This window comes from Heterodontus francisci, unplaced genomic scaffold, assembly GCF_036365525.1.
Source record: "Heterodontus francisci isolate sHetFra1 unplaced genomic scaffold, sHetFra1.hap1 HAP1_SCAFFOLD_174, whole genome shotgun sequence".
In the NCBI taxonomy this organism is placed as follows: Eukaryota; Metazoa; Chordata; class Chondrichthyes; order Heterodontiformes; family Heterodontidae; genus Heterodontus; species Heterodontus francisci.
Genome location: NW_027141730.1, coordinates 3792226 through 3812023, shown reverse-complemented (window position 1 = coordinate 3812023; position 19798 = coordinate 3792226). Strand labels below are relative to the sequence as shown.

Here is a 19798-nt window from a genome sequence, read left to right as displayed (position 1 = left end):
AAGTGCTGTTAACCAATGTTTTATTCATTGCTCCTGGACTCGAAACCTCTTGCAATGGAGGCCATAATTCCATTTGCCTTCTAATTGCTTGCTGCACGTACATGTCAGCTTCCAGTGGTTTATTGACAAGGACTCCTATGTACCTTTGTATATCTACACTTTCTAATTTCTTACCATTTAAGAAATACTGTGCACATCTATTCATCCGACTAGGGTTGATAACCTCACATTTTTCCACATTATATTCTATCTGCCATGTTCTTGCCCACTCACTAAGTCTGTCCAAATCCCCTTGAAGCCGCTTTGCACCTTCCTCGCAACAGACATTCCTATCTAGTTTTGTGCATCCGCAAACTTGGAAACATTACATTTGGTCTCCACATCCAATCATTTATATACATTGTGAACAACTGGGGACAAAGTACTGATCCCTGTGGTACCCCACTAGTCACAGATTGGCAATGCGACAATAACACATTTATTCCTACATTCAGCTTTCTGCCTGTCAACCATTCTTTAATCCATGACAGTAAAATACCTCCTAGCCCATTTGCTTTAATTTTGCTAACTAACCTCCTATGGGGGACTTTATCAAAAGCCTTCTAAAAATCCAAGTATACCACGTCCACCGATTCTTCTTTATCAATTCTGTTGGTAACATCCTCAAAAAACTCCAACAGGTTCGTCAAACAAGATTTCCCATTCATAAATCCACATTGACTATGCCCAATCAGATCATTATTACCCAATTGTCCATTTATTGCATCCTTTAGAATAGATTCTAGCATTTTTCCAGCGATTATGTAAGGCTAACAGGCCTTTAATTCTCTGTTTACTCTCTCCTTCCCTTCTTAAATAGTGGGGTGACGTTGTGACCTTCCAATCTGCAGGAACTATTCCAGAATCTATAGAATTTTGGAAGATAACCACTAATGCATCCACTATTTTCATAGTTACCTCTTTCAACACTCTGGATGCAGAATATCAGGTCCTGGGGACTTATCGACCTTCAGCCCCATTAATTTCTCCAATACAAACTTCTTCCTAATACTAATTTCCTTCAATACCTCATTTCTCCTAATCCCTTGGATCTCGAATTCTGGAAGATTTCTTGTATCTTCTTCAGTGAAGACAAACACAAAGTAATTAGCTTCTCGACTATTTCTCTATTTCCCATTGTAAATTCTCCTGACTCTGCCTGTAATGGATCCACATTTGTCTTCGTGAGACGTTTCCTTTTTAGCAACCTGTGGAAGCTTTTACTGTCTGTTTTAATACTTTTTGCTAGCTTGCATTCATTTTCTCTTCTCCCTTTCTTTATCAGTTTCTTGGTCCTCCTTTGCTGTATTCTAAAATCCTTCCAATCACAGGTTTACTATTATTTTTGGTAACGTCATGGGCCTTTTCTTTTAATCTTATACAATCCGTAACATCCTTTGCTATCCATGTTGACTGCCTTTGTGTTCCAGTTACACAGATCATTGATGAGATCGCATCTGGAATAATGTGGGCAGTTTTGGTCTCCATATTTAAGGAAGGATGTCAATGCGTTGGAGGTGGTTCACAGGAGGTTTATTAGATTGATCCCTGGAATAAGCACCTTATCTTATGAGGAAAGGTTGGACAGACTGGGCTTGCTTTCACTGGAGTGTCGAAGCGTGAGGGGAGACTTGATTGAAGTTTATAAGATCTTGATCTGTCATGACAAGGTGGATGTAGGGGAGTCCAGAACTAGGGGGCACTGTTTTGTTATTAGGGGCCACTATTTTAGGACAGAGATGAGGAGATTTTTTTCTCTCTCGGAGGGTTGTGTGACTTTGGAATTCTCTGCCTCAGAAGGTGGTGGAGGCGGGATCATTGAATATTTTTAAGGCAGAGGTAGATAGCTTCTTGTTAGGCAAAGGAATCAAAGGTTATCAAGGGTAGATGTGAGTGTAGAATTCGAGACAGAAATTAGCCTTGATCTTATTGAATGGTGGAGCAGGGTCGATGGGCGGAATGACCTGATTATGCTCCTAATTCATATGTTTGTATGTTAACCTGATGCATCACCTGTCGCTAACTAAGGAAGTTAAGGATGATATCAAATTTAAAGAAAAGGCGTACAATGCTGTGAAGATTACTGGCATGTCATAACATTGGGAACAAAATGAAATTAGTAAATGATGACTAAAGAAACGAGGAAGAAATTAGAATTTGAGAGCAAACTAGCAAGAAATATAAAAACAGACAGAAAGAGCGTCTACAAATATATGACAAGAAAAAGAGTAGCTAATGTAAATGTCGGTCCCTAAGAGGTTGAGCCAGGGGAATTAATAATGGAAAAAAGACAATGGCAGAGACTTTGAACCAGTATTTTGTAACTGTCTTCAGATACTAAAAGCATCCTAAAAATAAGAGAAAATCAGAGAGGAATGGAACGGTGGAACTTAAAACAATCGCTATCAGCAAAGAAAGAAAATACGAGCTAAACTAATGGGACTAAGGCTGATAAGTCCATTGGTCCTGATGGCCTGCATCCCAGGATCATAAAAGAAGTGGTGTAAGAGAAAATGGATGCATTGGTTGTAATCTTCTAAAATTCCCTATATCCTGTAAAGGTCCCAGTGGATTGGAAGACCGCAGATGTAACACTATATTCAAAAAGCATGGAGACAGAAAGCAGGGTACTATAGGCTAATTGGCCGACATTACACCATTGGGAAAATGTTGGAATCCACCTTTCTTACTCTTTTCATGAGATCTAGGCAAGGCCAGCATTTGTTGCCCATCCCTAATTGCCCTTCAGAAGGAGTGGGATTTTGCTTCTTGAACTGCTGCAGTCCATTTGGTGCGGGTACACCCATAGTGCTGTTAGGGAGGGTGTTCCAAGATTTTGACCTAGCGACAGTGAAGGAGAACGATGGCATATTTCCCGGTAAAGATGGTGAGTAGCTTGGAGGGGAACTTTCAGGTGGTGATGGTCCCACGCACATACTGCCTTGTCCTTCCAGGTGGTCGAGGTTGCGAATTTTGAGGGTGCTGTCAATGGAGGCGTGGTGAGTTTCTGCAGTGCATCTCGGAAACGGTACACAGTACTGCCACTTTGTGTTAAGAAGTCGTAGCAGGACATTTAGAAAATCTTAGCACAAGCAAGCAGAAACATGCAAGATTATTAGGTCACTAAAAGTTACTAACCAGATTCCTAATTATTGCAATTTAGCTATTATAAATTAACAAATGACTTATTAGCATAAACTAACATGTAGCTTTATTAGACCCATTCTTTGTAGTATTGTAAAGTTGAAAATCTTAGGAGATAGGGCACAATATGGATAAGATGTCAGGGAGAGGGATTCTGGGATTATTATGTCACGTTTTAAAATGTTTACTTGCAGCAAAAGGGTGAGACCCTGAAAGCAGACAGTAAAAAAAGATTCTGTGTAGATTTGACTGGTAGTGAGAAAGACATGCTCGAAATGTAAAAGCATTGAGATAAAGTAGTCAACACGAAGGAAAATTACTTGTACAAATCTAAAAGGTTAACAGCCACCATAAAACGATCCTTGGTGAGTTAAGAAATGCATCCTTTAATACAAGACTAATCACTGATTGGGAAAGGGGAGGGTTAACTGGAAACGTACTGCTGTTTGGCAGAGAACATCAAAGACAACAAGAGACAAGTGAAACTACGAGACACACACACACACACACAAACACACACACACAGACACAGACATTGCAAAGATTGAGGACCCAAAGCTGCAAAAGAAAATAGTCATGCGCTCTTCCGCCCAGTTTCTGACATCATCTGACTATCATTAGACTGTTAATCGCTGCCTAATTTTGTAACTAATAGTTTAATCTGAAAAATTAACAAACTTGGCTTGAGCTTTGTCTTCGTAAAGTCGATTCACAACAATCTGTTGTGCTGCAAAGACTGTTTCCATCTTAGAAGGCGATTTTAAACACACCTATTTTATCAAATCTTACAGTCAATATTGTTTTATGAAAAGCAAATTGCATTTGACAAATGTATTAGAATTCTTTGAGGATGTATTGAGCATTGTATTGAGTAGATCCACAGTATTTGGATTTCCAAAGACATTCGATAAGGTGCCACATGAAAGCTTACCACACAAGGTTCATGGTTTTGGTGATAAAATGTTAACGTGGATCGACGATTGGCGACCGAACAAGAAACAGAGAGTCACGATAAATGGGGCATTTTCACTTTGGCAAATTGTAGCCAGTCGGGTGCAAGAGACAGCACTGCTGCAGTCTTAACTGTTTGCAATTTAGATTAATGACTTGGCTGAAGGGTTATAGGATATTGTAGCCAAATTTGCTCTCGATACAAGGATAGATGGAAAGGAAAATTATGATGAGGATGCAGAGAGTCTGCAAAGTGATTATAGATAGGCTAAGTGAGTAGGCAGATGGAGGATAATTTAGGAAAATGTGAGGTTATTCATTTTGGTAGGAAGACTAGAAAAGCAGAATGGCATTTAAATGAAGAGAGACTACAGATTGCTGCTGTTTAGAGGGGTCTGGGTATCCTCGTACATAAATCACAACAGAAGTTATCTTGCAGGTACAGAAAATAATTAGGAATGCAAACAGAATGTTGGCCTCGATTGCAAGGGAGATGGAAAGTCAAAATAGGGAGGTCTTGCTAGAACTGTGCATGGAGTTGGTGAGATCACACCTACAGTACTGTGTACAGTTTTATTTTCTTTAAGGAGAGATATACTTTCATTGGCAACAGTTCAGCGAATGTTCACTAGGTTTATTTCTAAGATGAAGGGGTTGTCTTATGAGGAAAGGTTAGGCAGGTTGGGCCTTTGTTGTTTGGAGTTCAGAAGAATGAGATCTGATCTTATTGAAACATATTCTGAGAGGGCTTGACAGGGTAGATGCAGAGAATGTGTTTCGTCTCTTGGGGCAATCGAGAGCTAGGGGATTCAGTTTATTTCGATTAAATGGCCTTTGGTCACGCGCCTTTTTGAAAGCCCATTTACATAACATCAACCACACTACCCTTCTCCACTCTACCTGTAACATCATTAAAGAACTCGATCAAGCTTGCCAGAAATGCTTTGCTATTGATATATCCATGCTGGTTGTCATATATCAACACATTTCTTTCCAAGCAGCAGCTATTTTCCTTCTATACTATGACCTTTTGAAGCTCCTCACTGCCGATGTTACGCTGACTGATCTATAGTTACAGGGTTTACCTATCTCTCCTTTTTTTTAAACAGGGGGTAACGTTTACAACCCTCCAGTCTTCTGGCTCCACTCCTATATATTAGGAGTGACAGATTCTGGCCTGTACCTCGGCTATTTTCCCCATTCCTTATCTCAGCTACTGCTCATACATCCCATTTATTGGAACATGGGGAGATAAAAACAGGAGTAGGTCATTCAGCCCCTCGAGCCTGTCCTGCCATTCAATGCGATCATGGCTGATCCGCGGCCTAACTCCAAATATCTACCTTGTCCCATATCCTTTAATATCCCAAACTCCTCATATATCTCCTTCAGACTGAGTAAATGATCTACTGAATTGAAATGGGTTAACTGAACCTGTTTGTTCAGTGTCTGTAATTAACGTCAGTCTCCAAGGATCCTAATTGTGCCACTGGAGTGTTGCTCCCTTCTATTAATAAGGAACTCGTTTGAACGTAATATCACATAGTGTCAGCGGGAGCATAACCTCCAGCACTAACAGAGATCTGAAACTCCAGAGAAAGAGGCGACATTCAATCTGAAAAGAAAAGATTGGAATATTGCAACGATGGTTTCGAAATTGAGAACAGTAGATTTGAATATTACATCAACTGATCAGAATCTGAAAACAGTGGATTGGAATATTACATCAATGGGCAGGAGTTTCTCCTTGGAATTTGACTATCTCCCCAGATATCATGGGACTCATTCATTAGAAACGTGGTTGTTAAACACATTTCTAATTATTCAAAGCATTTACTTTCCTATCCTCGTTATTGTTGGCGTCCCTGGTAAGTCTCTCCATCAGCTATTAATTTTATAAAACATGTTTAATTGTCGTATTGTCCTTGTCATTTACTCTCCCTTCCTCGCTGCTGTTGTTGTTCCTGGTACGTTCCTGTATCCAGCTATGAACTCCACAAAATTTTGAGACCTGTATTAAAATGTTTGTAATTTACTCTCTCATCTTTTCTGTTTTTGTTGTCCCTGTTCAGTTTCAATTTCCAGCTTATACATCTGTAAACCACATTTCACTGTATTACGGTTCCTGTTATGCATTTATTGTGAAGGCCAAGTCCATTGTCTTCGGTCCCCATCACAATTTCCGTTCCCACTCCAGCAATATCATCTTTGGGCAATGTTTGAGGCTGAGCAAGACTGTTCACCACCGCAGTGACCCCTTTGACCCTGAGGTGAGCTCCAACCTCAAATCGTCTCCATCACCAGTACTGTCTACTACCACATCCGTAATCTTGTCTATGTCCACCTCTACCTCAACCCATCTGCTGCATACACAATTATCCATGCCTGTTTTCCATCTAGACTTAGCTGGCAAGGCGGTGGCGTACTGGTATTGTCACTGGACTCGTAAGGCAGAAAATCAGGGTATTTGTCTGAAGGCAGGGGTTCGAATCCCACCACAGCAGAAAGTGGAATTTGAATTTAATTAATTAAAAAGCTCGTCTAAAGATGGCCATGAAGCCATTGTCGATTGCTTCAAAATTCCATCTGGTTCACTAATGCCCTTCAGGGATGGAAATCTTCGATCCTTACCAGGTCTGTTCTCCATGTGCTTCCAGACCCACAGCAATGTGGTTGACTCTTACATGCCCTCTGAAATGGCCTAGCATGCCACTCAGTTGTATCTACTCACGACGATGTCTACAAAAAGAAATTAAACCAAACGGATCACCCAGCATCGACAATGGCAAACCCAGCCCTGTCGATCCTGCAAAGTCCTACTTACTAACATCTGGCGACTTGTGCCAAAGTTGGGAGAGCTGGCCAACAGAGTAATCAAGCAACAGCTTGACATAGTCATACTCACGGAATCATACATTCCAAATAAGGTGCCTTACCATCCCTGGGCATGTCCTGTCCCACTGGCAGTGCAGAGCCAGCAGAGCTGGTGGCACAGTAGTACACAGTAGCGATGGAATTTCCATGAGAATCCTGAACATCGACTCCAGGCCTCATGGCATCAGGTCAAACATTGGCAAGGAAACATCCTGCTGATTATCACCTGTTACTCTGCCTCAGCTGATAAGTCAGTACTCCTTTGTGTTGAGCAAAACTTGGAGGAAGCACTGAGGGTGGCATGGGCGCAGAATGTACATTACTAAAAGTGGCTCAGTTATAGTACGACTGACCGATCTGGCCGAGTCCTAAAGGAGATAGCTGCCAGATTGGGTCTGTGGCAGGTGGTGAGGGGAAAACGTGCTTGACCTAGTCCTCAGCAATCTTCCTGCCACAGATGCATCTGTCCATGACAGCATTAGTAGAAGTGACCACCGCACAGTCCTTGTGAAGACGAAGTCCCGCCTTCACATTGAGGATACCCTCCATCGTGCTGTGTGGCACTATCACCGTGCTGAATGGGATAGATTTCGAACAGACATAGCATTGCAAAACTGGACATCCATGAGGCGCTGTGGGCCATCAGCAGCAGCAGAATTGTATGCAACCACAATGTGTAACCTCATGGCACAACATGTCCCCCACTCTAACATTACCATCAACCCCGGAGACTAACTCTGGTTCAATGAAGAGTGCAGGAGGGCATGCCAGGAGCAGCACCAGGCATACCTCAAAATGAGGTGTCAACCTGGTGAAGCTACAACACAGGACTACTTGCGTGTGTGCCAAACTGCGGAAGCAGCACGCAATAGACAGAACCAAGCGATCCCATAACCAACGGATCAAATCTAAGCTCTGCAGTGCCACATCCAGCCGTGAATGGTGCTGGATAATTAGACAACTAACTGGAGTAGGTGGCTCCACAAATATCCCCATCCTCAATGATGGTGGAGCCAGCGCATCAGTGCAAAAGATAAGGCTGAAGCATTTGCAACAATCTTCAGCCAGAAGTGCCGTGTTGATGATCCATCTGGGCCTCCTCCTGAAGTCCCCAATATGTCAGATGCCAGACCTCAGCCATATCGATTCGCTACATCTGATATCTAGAAACGACTGAAGGCAGTTAATGCTGCAAAGGCTATGGGTCCTGACAATTTTCTGGCAATATTACTGAGGACCTGTGCTCCAGAACTTGCCACACACCTAGCTAAGCTGTTCCAGTACAGCTACAACACTGGCATCTACCCGACAAGGTGGAAAATTGCCCAGGTCTGTCTTGTACACATAAAGCAGGACAAGTCCAACCAGGCCATTTACCACTCATCAGTCTACTCTCAATCATCAGTAAAGTGATGGAAGGTGTCATCAACAGTGCCATCAAGCAACACTAGCTTCGCAATAATCTGCTCAGTGACGCTCAGTTTGAGTTCCGCCAGGGCCACTTAGCTCCCGAGTGCATTACAGCCATGGTTCACACATGGACTAAAGAGCTGATCTCAAGAGGTGTGGTTAGAGTGACTGCCCTTGACAGCAAAGCAGCATTTGACCGAGTATGGCATCAAGTAGCCCTCGCAAAACTGAAGTAAATGGGAATCAGGGAGAAACCAATGCTGGTTGGAGTCATACCGAGCGCAAAGGAAAATGGTTATGGCTGTTGGAGGTCAATCATCTGAGTTCCATGACATCACTACGCGAGTTCCTCAGGGTAATGTCCCAGGCCCAACCATCTTCAGCTGCTTCATCAATAAATAAGGTCAGAAGTGGTGATGTTCACTGATGGTTGCACAATGTTCTGCACCATTCACGACTCCTCAGATACTGAAGCAGCCCGTGTAGAAATGCAACAAGACCTGGATAATATTCATGCTCGGGCTGAAAGGTGACAAGTAGCATTCACGCCACACAAGTGCCAGGCAGTGACCATTTCCAACAAGAGAGAATCTAAACATCTCCCCTTGACATTCAATGGCATTACCATCGCTGAATCCCCCATTATCAGCATCCTAGGGGCTACCATTGATCAGAAACTGAACTGGAGTAGCCATATAAATACCGTGGCTACAAGAGCAGGTCAGTGACTAGGAATCCTGCATCGTGCAACTCATCTCCTGACTCCCCAAATCTTGTCCACCATCTACAAGGCATAGGTCAGGAGTGTTATGGAATACTTTCCATTTGCCTGGAATGGGTGCAGCTCCAACAACTCTCTAGAAGCTCGACACCATCCAGGACAAAGCAGCCCGCTTGATTGGCACTCCATGCGCAAACATTCACTCCCACCACCGACGCACAGTGGCAGCAGTGTGTACCATCTACAAGATACACTGCAGCAATGCACCAAGGCTCCTTAAACAGCATCTTCCAAACCCGCGACCTCTACCAACTAAAAGGAAAGGGCACAAAATGCATTGAAACACCATCAAATGCAAGTTCCCTCCAATTCACACACCATCCTGACTTGGGATTACATCGCCATTCCTTCACTGTCGCTGGGTCAAAATCCTGGAACACCCTGCCTAACAGCACTGTGGGTATACCTACCTCACATGGACTGCAGCGGTTCAAGAAGGCAGGTCACCACCACCTTCTCATGGGCAATGAGGAATGGGCAATAACTGCTGGCCTGGCCAGCGACGCCCACATCCCCTGCATGAATAAAAAAATGAAATGTTGTTCCAGCCAGCCTGACAATTACAAGCCTCCATAAACGTCATCTCATCCAAATCTCTGCTGACCTATCCTCACTCACACAAAGTCCCGTTCACCTATCACTCCCGTGCTCACTGACCTACATTGGGTCCCTGTCTGGTAACACCACAATCTGAAATTCTCATCCTTGTGTCCCAACCCCTTCCATTAGTTGCAAGCATTAGCCCTTCACCGCAATCATGCAAATATTTCCCCTTCAGATATTTATCCAGTTCTTTTTTAAAGTTCATTTATTTTCCTCCATATCTCTCACTGTCATTCTGTCTCTGTCTGTGTTTCTCTTTCTTTCTTTCTTTCTATCTCCCTGTCTCTCTTTTCCTCTTCTCACTGTCTCTTTCTCATAAAATCGTAGACTTCTGCATAGCTGAAAGAGGCGATTCTGCTCATTGTGTCCATGCCGTCTCTTTTAAGGAACTATTTTATTAGTTCTGCTCCCCTCCTCTTCCCCCATAGCTTGCAAATACGTGTTTCGATAACATTTACCTTGTTCTCTTTTGAAAGTTGTTATTGAATGCGATTCTTCCATCATGTTTTCAGGCAGTGAATTCCAGTTCCCAGCAATTCCCGGTGTGGCATCAATCAGCCATTTTGGCAGATTGACACACGTATTTGGCCGACAGCCATTCTCACTGTATTTGACCGTTAACAGAGAACCAGGATGTGGTTTCTCTGTGAATGAAGGCAAACACCTCTGTTCACGGCTCATGATGTCCAGACGGACACCCTCAACACCCAACGCTACCAACCAGCCACGCACAAATAACACCTGCACACCAAAAGAAAAGGAACCACCAGAAACATCGTGGCGCATACGATAATCAAGATTACATTAACGGTTTAGACGTGAATATAGGGGGTATGATCAGTAAGCTCGCAGATGACACAAACATTGGTGGTGTCCTAAATAGTGAGGAGGAAAGCCTTAGATGACAGGACGATACAGATGGTCTTGTTAGTTGGGCGGATCAGTGGCAAATGGAATTTAAGCCTGAGAAATGTGAGGTGATGCATTTTGGGAGGACTAATAAGGCAAGGGAATATACAATGGATAGTAGGACCCTAGGAAGTACAGAGGGTCAGAGGGACTTTGGTGTACTTGCCCATAGATCACTGAAGGGAGCAGCACAGGTAGATAAGGTGATGCGGAAGGCATTTGGGATACTTGCCTTTATTATCCGAGGCATAGAATATAAACGCAGGTAGGTTATGATGGTGCTGTATAAAACGCTAGTTAGGCCACAGCTGGAGTACTGTGTACAGTTCTGGGCACCACACTATAGGAAGGATGTGATTGCACTGGAGAGGATGCAGAGGAGATTGACCAGGATGTTGCCTGGGCTGGAGCATTTCAGCTATGAAGAGAGACTGAAAAGGCTGGAGTTGTTTTCCTTAGAGCAGAGAAGGCTGAGGGCGGACCAGATTGAGGTATACAAAATTATGAGGAGCATTGAGGGTACAGATAGGAAGAAACTTTTTCCCTTAGTGGAGGGGTCAATAACCAGGGGGCATAGATTGAAGATAAGGGGCAGGAGGTTCAGAGGGGATTTGAGGAAAGAATGTTTCACCCAGAGGGTGGTTGGTATCTGGGACACACTGCCTGAAGAGGTGGTAAAGGCAGGAACCCTCACAAAATTTAAGAAGTATTTAGATGAGCACTTGAAACGCCATAGCATTCAAGACTACGGGCCACCTGCAGAAATATGGGATTAGAATAGGTGTTTGATGGCCAGTACAGACACTATGGGCCGAAGTGCCTGTTTCTGTGCTGTACAATTCTACGAAACTATGAAGAAAAAGCACTTCAGATATCTGAACCACTCGGAAGGAGCCCTCCAGCTCATGTTGGAGCAGCTGCTGAAATATGTGCTTTTCTGCTGCATCCTTCGTGTGATCACCATTGTTGGAACGCAGATCTTGCCACAAAACACCAGGAAACTACCTCAGGAGGGAAAGAAGGACTAGAAACCATTGAAACCATAGAAAATTACAGTGCAGAAAGAGGCCAATCAGCCCATCGCGTCTGCTCCAGATCAAATAAGCTAGCCACCCAATCTAATGCCACCTTCCAGCATCTGGTCCGTAGCCTTGCAGTTGCTGAATATCAGGTGCATATCCAGGTACTTTTTATAAGAGTTGAAGGTTTCTGCCTCATCCACTTATCCTGGCAGTGAATTCCGGACAACCACCACCCTATGGTGAAAATGGTTTTCCTCATGTCCAGTCTAATTCTTCTATCAATCACCTCAAATATGTGTCTCCTGGTAATTGCCCTCTCTACTAGGGGCAACAGGTCCTTCCTTTCTACTCCATCTTGGCACCTCATAATTTTGTACACCTCAATTAAGTCGCCTTCAGCCTCCTCTGCTCTAAGGAAAACAACCGTAGTCGATCCAACCTTTCCTCATTGCTGCAACATTCTAGACCTGGCAACATTATTGTAAATCTCTGTACTCTCTCCGGAACAATTATGTCGTTCCTGTAATGTGCTGACCACATCTGTATGCAATACTCCAGCTGTGGCCTAATCAGCATTTATACAGTTCCAGCGTTACATCCCTGCTTTGTTATTCTATACCTTGGCCAATAAAGGAATACATTCATATACCTTCTTTACCACTCTATCTACCTGTCCTGCTACCTTCACAGAACTGTAGACATGTACTCCAGGGTATCTCATTTCTTCTACCCCCCCAATTCCCTCCCTTTTAATGTGTATGACCTTGCTTTGTTTGCCTCCATGCACTTCTCCGGATTGACATCCACTTGCCACTTTTCCGCCCACTCAACCAAACCATTGATAACATTCTGTAGTCTGCAGCTATCCTCTCTACTATCAACTACACGGCCAATTTTTGTGTCATCTGCAAATTTCCCAATCATGCCTCCCACGTTTAAGTCCAAATTATTAATACATACCACAAACAGCAAGCGACCATTCACTGTGCCCTGTGGAACGCCACTGGAAAAAGCTTTCCATTCACAAAAACATTTATCACCACTCCACATTGTTTCCTGTCACTGAGCCAATTTTGTATCCAATTTGGCACATTCCCCTGCATCCCATGGGCTTTCATTTTATTGACCAGTCTGCCATGTGTTATCTTTTTAAATGCCTGACTAAAATCCATATAGACCACATCGACTGCACTACACTCATCAATCCTCCTTGTTACTTCCTCAACAAGTTCAAGCACGTTATCACATTCAGGTTAGTACATTCCATTCAAAAACAAAAACTCATCAAGAAAGTCGCACCCATGGCTGACTCAGGAAATTAAGGACAGTATTAAACTAAAAGAAGAAGCTTGCAATGTGGCAACAATCGTAGTAATTCTGAGGATTGGGAGTGTTTTAGAAACCAGCAAAGGGTCACCAAAAGTTTATAAAACTGGAAAAATAGAAGATGAGAGTAAACTAACCAGCAACACAAAAACAGTTTGTAAGAGCTTTGAGAAGTACATAAAACGGAACCGATTAGCCAAAGTAAACGTTGATCCCTGAGAGGCAGAGACAGAAATTATCTTGGGGAATGAGGAAATGGCAGAGGCATTGAAGAAATATTTTGTGTCCATATCAAAGGTTCCATATCAGAAACAGACGGTAACCTCGGGGGTAAAAAGAGTGGGGAAAATAAGGATATTGATAACAGCCTAGAAAATGTAATGGAGTAATGGAGTATATTTGGGAGTTGGCTGTACCCGAGACACTACACGTGTAGTGTCTCCCAGCCACCCTCCTCCTCTAACCCAAAGAAAAAGGACTCTGGAGGGTTGATAAGGTAAGTTTTTTATTTAAAAAGTTCTGTCCGTCGGATTGCTAAGCTAACAAGATTTGACTTTTTTTTTGGTTTTTCAGTAGATTTGTTGGGAATTTAGAATAGTGGGAATGGAGGTTAAGGCAGTTGAATGTTCCTCCTGCAGAAAGTGGGAGGTGAGGGTCGCCAAGAGAGTCCCTGCTGACTGCATCTGCGGGGAGTGCACCCAAATCCAGCTCCTCGAGAACCGCGTTAGGGAACTGGAGCTGGAGCTGGATGAACTTCGGATCATTCGGCACGCGGAGGGGGTTATTGAGAGGAGTTATAGGGAGGCAGTCACACCGCAGGTAAAAATGTAGGTGGATGGGTTACCGTCAGGGGAAGGAGAGGGAACCAGCAGGCAGTGCAGGGATCCCCTGTGGCCGTTTCCCTCAACAACAGGTATACCGTTTTGGATACTGTTGGGGGGGATGACTTACCACGGGTAAGCAATGGGGTACAGGTCTCTGGCACAGAGTCTGTCCCTGTTGCTCAGAAGGGAAGGGGGAAGAGGAACAGAGCATTAGTCATTGGGGACTCCATAGTTAGGGGAACAGATAGGAGGTTCTGTGGGAACGAGAGAGACTCACGGTTGGTGTGTTGCCTCCCAGGTGCCAGGGTTCGTGATGTCTCGGATCGCATTTTTGGGATCCTTAAGGGGGAGGGGGAGCAGCCCCAAGTCGTGGTCCACACTGGCACCAACGACATAGGTAGGAAGAGAGATGGGAATTTAAGGCAGAAATTCAGGGAGCTAGGGTGGAAGCTTAGAGCGAGAACAAACAGAGTTGTTATCTCTGGGTTGTTGCCCATGCCACGTGCGAGCGAAGCGAGGAATAGGGAGAGAGGGGAGTTGAACACGTGGCTGCAGGGATGGTGTAGGAGGGAGGGTTTTTGTTTCCTGGAAAATTGGGGCTCTTTCTGGGGTAGGTGGGACCTCTACAAACAGGATGGTCTTCACCTGAACCAGAGAGGAATCAATATCCTGGGGGGAGATTTGCCAGTGCTCTTCGGGGGGGGGGGGGGGGGGGGTTTAAAGTAATTCAACAGGGGGATGGGAACATAAATTGTAGTACCAGTGTACAGGATGTTGAGAGTAGTGAGGTCAGGGATAAGGTTACAAAGACGCAAGAGGGCACTGGCAAGCAAGAACTTGGTTTAAAGTGTGTCTACTGCAACGCCAGGAGTATCCGGAATAAGGTGGGTGAGCTTGCAGCATGGGTTGGTACCTGGGATCTCGATGTTGTGGCCATTTCGGAGACATGGGTAGAGCAGGGACAGGATTGGATGTTGCAGGTTCCGGGATTCTGATGTTTCAGTAAGAACAGAGAAGATGGTGAAAAAGGAGGGGTTGTGTGGCATTGTTAATCAAGGAGAGTATTACGGCGGCAGATAGGACGTTTGAGGACTCGTCTACTGAGGTAGTTAAGGCCGAGTTTAGAAACAGGAGAGGAGGGGGTCACCCTGTTAGGAGTTTTCTATCGACCTCCGAATAGTTCCAGAGATGTAGAGGAATGTATAGCGAAGATGATTCTCGACAGGAGCGAGAGTAACAGGTTAGTTGTTATGGGGGACTTTAACTTTCCAAATATTGACTGGATATACTATAGTTCGAGTACTTTCGATGGGTCAGTTTTTGTTCAGTGTGTGCAGGAGGGTATTCTGACACAGTATGTAGACAGGCCAACCAGGGGTGATGCCACATTGGATTTGGTACTGGGTAATGAACCCGGCCAGGTGTTAGATTTAGATGTAGGTGAGCACTTTGGTGATAGTGATCCCAATTCGCTTAGGTTTACCTTAGCGATGGGCAGCAACAGGTAGATACCGCAGGGCAAGAATTATAGCTGGGGGAAAGGAAATTATGATGCGATTAGGCACGTTTAGGATGCGTAGGATGGGGAAAGAAACTGCAGGGGATGGGCACAATAGAAATATGGAGCTTCTTCAAGGAGCAGCTACTGCGTGTCCTTGATAAGTATGTACCTGTGAGGCAGGGAGGAAGTTGTCGAGCGAGGGAGCCATGGTTTACTAAAGACGTTGAAGCGCTTGTCAAGAGGAAGAAGAAGGCTTATGTTAGGGTGAGTGTGAAGGCTCAGTTAGGGCGCTTGAGAGTTACAAGATAGCCAGGAAGGATCTAAAGGGAGATCTTAGAAGAGCGAGGAGAGGACACGAGAAGTCATTGGCGGATAGGATGAAGGAAATCCCTAAGGCTTTCTATAGGTATATCAGGAATAAAAGAATGACTGGAGTTAGATTAGGGCCAATCAAGGATAGTAGTGGGAAGTTGTGTGTGGAACCAAAGGAGATAGGGGAAGCGTTAAATGAATATTTTTCGTCAGTATTTACAGTAGAGAAAGAAAATGTTGTCGAGGAGAATACTGTGATTCAGTCTACTAGGCTAGATGGGATTGAGGTTCACAAGGAGGAAGTGTTAGCAATTTTGGAAAGTGAGAAAATAGATAAGTCCCCTGGGCCAGATGGGATTTATCCTAGGATTCTCTGGGATGCTAGGGAGGAGATTGCAGAGCCTTTTTCCTTGATCTTTATGTCGTCATTGTCGACAGGAATAGTGCTGGAAGACTGGAGGATAGCAAATGTTGTCCCTTGTTCAAGAAGGGGAGTAGAGACAGCCCTGGTAATTATAGACCTGTAAGCCTCACTTCGGTTGTGGGTAAAATGTTGGAAAAGGTTATAAGAGATAGGATTTGTAATCATCTTGAAAAGAATAAGTTCATTAGCGATAGTCAGAACGGTTCTGTGAAGGGTAGGTCGTGCCTCGCAAACCTTATTGAGTTTTTCGAGAAGTTGACCAAACAGGTCAATGAGGGTAAAGCAGTGGATGTGGTGTATATGGATTTCAGTAAGGCGTTTGATAAGGTTCTCCAAGGTAGCCTATTGCAGAAAATACGGAAGTATGGGGTTGAAGGTGATTTGGAGCTTTTGATCAGAAATTGGCTAGCTGAAAGAAGACAGAGGGTGGTGGTTGATGGCAAATGTTCATCCTGGTGTTTAGTTACTAGTGGTGCACCGCAAGGATCTGTTTTGGGGCCACTGCTGTTTGTCATTTTTATAAATGGCCTGGATGAGGGTGTAGAAGGGTGGGTTAGTAAATTTGCGGATGACACGAAGGTCGGTGGAGTTGTGGACAGTGCCGAAGGATGTTGTAGGTTACAGAGGAACATAGATAGGCTGCAGAGCTGGGCTGAGAGATGGCAAATGGAGTTTGATGCGGAAAAGTGTGAGGTGATTCACTTTGGAAGGAGTAACAGGAATGCAGAGTACAGGGCTAATGGGAAGATTCTTGGTAGTGTAGATGAACAGTGAGATCTTGGTATTCAGGTACATAAATCCCTGAAAGTTGCCACCCAGGTTAATAGGGCTGTTAAGAAGGCATATGGTGTGTTAGCCTTTATTGGTATGGGGATCGATTTTCGGAGCCACGTGGTCATGCTGCAGCGATACAAATCTCTGGTGCGGCCGCACCTGGAGTATTGCATGCAGTTCTGGTCACCGCATTATCGGAAGGATGTGGAAGCTTTGGAAAGGGTGCAGAGGAGATTTACTAGGATGTTGCCTGGTATGGAGGGAAGGTCTTACGAGGAAAGGCTGAGGGACTTGAGGTTGTTTTCGTTTGAGAGAAGGAGGAGGAGAGGTGACTTAATAGAGACATATAAGATAATCAGAGGGTGAGATTGGGTGGACAGTGAGAGTCTTTTTCCTTGGATGTTGATGGCAAACACGAGGGGACATAGCTTTAAGTTGAGGGGTGATAGATATAGGACAGATGTCAGAGGTAGTTTCTTTACTCAGAGAGTAGTAGGGGCGTGGACCGCCCTGCCTGCAACAGTAGTAGACTCGCCAACTTTAAGGGCATTTAAGTGGTCATTGGATAGACATATGGATGAAAATGGAATAGTTTAGGTCAGATGGTTTCACAGGTCGGCGCACCATCGAGGGCCAAAGGGCCTGTACTGCGCTGTAATGTTCTAAGAAAATGTTACACCGCTTTTCAAGGATGGAGGTAAGGAGACAACAGGGAACTACAGGCCAGTTACCAAGCATCAGTCGTTGGGAAGATGCTGGAAACTAAAATTAAAGAAGTCTTAACATTGTACTTGGAAAAGCATAGGATGATTAGAACAAGTCAGCATGATTTTACTAAAGAATATTTTGTTTGACAAATTTATTAGAGTTTTTTGAGGATGTAACTGGTCGGGGAGGTAGTTGCTCGATGTTGTCTTCCTGGATTTTCAAAGGCATTTGATAAGGTGCCACATAAAATATTAATAGGCAAAATAAGGGCACTGGTGTAGGGGGTATTATATTAGTTTGGATAGAGGACTGGTTAACAGACAGGAAGCAGAGACTTGTCATAAATGGGGCATTTTCAAGTTGGCAAGCAGTGAATAGCGGGGTGCCGCAAGGATCCGTCCTGGGGCCTAAGCCGGATATTAATGACTTGGATGAAGAGAGAGAGAGTCATGTAGCTATGTTTGCTGATGATACAAAGCTCGGTGGAAAGATAAGCTGCAGAAGAATTTAGAGAGGCTGTAAAGAGATATAGGCAGGTTATGTGACTGGGTACCAAGATGGCAAAGATAGATTTTTAATAGGATAAGGGTGTTTTATGCCCCTTGTTAGGTGGGAACAGACTTAACAGCAAAACAGCTTGTTGTGAATCGACTTTATTAAAACAAATAAAGAACAAAGAACAAGAACAGTACAGCACAGGAACAGGTCATTCGGCCCTGCAAGCCTGTGACAATCTTGATGCCAGCCTACACTAAAACCTTCTGCACTTCCGGGGTCCATATCCCTTTGATCCCATCCTATTCATGTATTTGTCAAGATGCCTCTTAAACGTCTCTTTGGCAGCTGCTTCCACCACTTCCCCCGGCAACAAGTTCCAGGCACTCACCACCCTCTGTGTAAAGAACTTGTCGTGCAGATCCCCTCTAAATTTTGCCATTCTCACCTTAAACCTATGTCCCCCTAGTAACTGACTCTTCCACCCTGGGAAAAACCTTCTGACTATCCACTCTGTCCATGCCACATATAACTTTGTAAACCTCTATCATGTCGCCCCTCCACCTACGTCGTTCCATGGAAAACAATCCGAGTTATCCAACCTCTCCTCATAGCTAATGCCTTCCAGACCAGGCAACATCCAGGTTATTCTCTTCTGTACCCTCTCCAAAGCCTCCATGTCCTTCTGGTAAAGTGAAGACCAGAATTGCACGCAATATTCTAAGTGTGGCCTAACTAAAGTTCTGTACAGCTGCAGCATGACTTGCCTATTTTTATACCCTATGCCCCGACCGATGAAGGCAAGCATGCCGTATGCCTTCTTGACTACCTTCTCCACCTGCGTTGCCATTTTCAGTGACCTGTGGACCTGTACGCCCAGATCTCTCTGCCTGTCAATACTCCTAAGGATTCTGCCATTTACTGTATACTTCCCACCTGCATTAGACGTTCCAAAATGCATTATCTCACATTTGTCCGGATTAAAATCCATCTGCCATTTGTCCACCCAAATCTCCAACCGATCTATATCCTACTATATCCTCTGACAATCCTCATCACATTCCGTAACTCCACCAACCTTTGTGTCATCCGCAAGCTTACTAATCAGACCAGCTACCATTTCCTCCACATCATTTATTTATAGTACAAACAGCAAAGGTCCCAGCTCTGATCCCTGCGCAACACCTCTAGTCACATCCCTCCATTCAGAAAAGCACCCTTCCACTGCTACCCTCTGTCTTCTGTGACAGAGCCAGTTCTGTATCCATCTTGCCAGCTCACCTCTGATCCCACGTGACTTCACCTTTTGTATCAGTCTGCCATGCGGGACCTTGTCAAAGGCTTTACTGAAGTCTATATAGAGAACTGCCCTTCCTTCATCAATCATCTTCGTCACTTCCTCAAAAAACTCAATCAAATTAGTGAGCCACGATCTCCCCTTCACAAAACCATGTTTCCTCTTGCTAATAAGTCCATTTGTTTCCAAATGGGAGTAAATCCTTTCCCTAAGAATCCTCCCTAATAGTTTCCCTACCATTGATGTTAGGCTCACCGGCCAATAATTTCCTGGATTATCCTTGCCGCCCTTCTTAAACAAAGGAACAACATTGGCTATTCTCCAGTCCTCTGGGACCTCACCTGTAGCCAATGAGGGTGCAAAGTTTTCTGTCAAGGCCCCAGCAACTTCTTCCCTTGCCTCCC

The 19798-nt window shown here is 44.2% G+C and overlaps 1 protein-coding gene across 1 annotated transcript in view; it reads left to right on the top strand.

Moving 5' to 3' along the window:
- The first annotated feature begins 5779 nt into the window (after positions 1-5779).
- The window catches only part of LOC137364573 (probable G-protein coupled receptor 139), a 78473-nt gene continuing 64454 nt past the window's right edge, over positions 5780-19798 (top strand). Inside the window, exon 1 of the mRNA XM_068027695.1 lies at positions 5780-6002. Coding sequence (XP_067883796.1) covers positions 5780-6002 — 223 coding nt within the window. The remainder of the gene's footprint in view (positions 6003-19798) is intronic.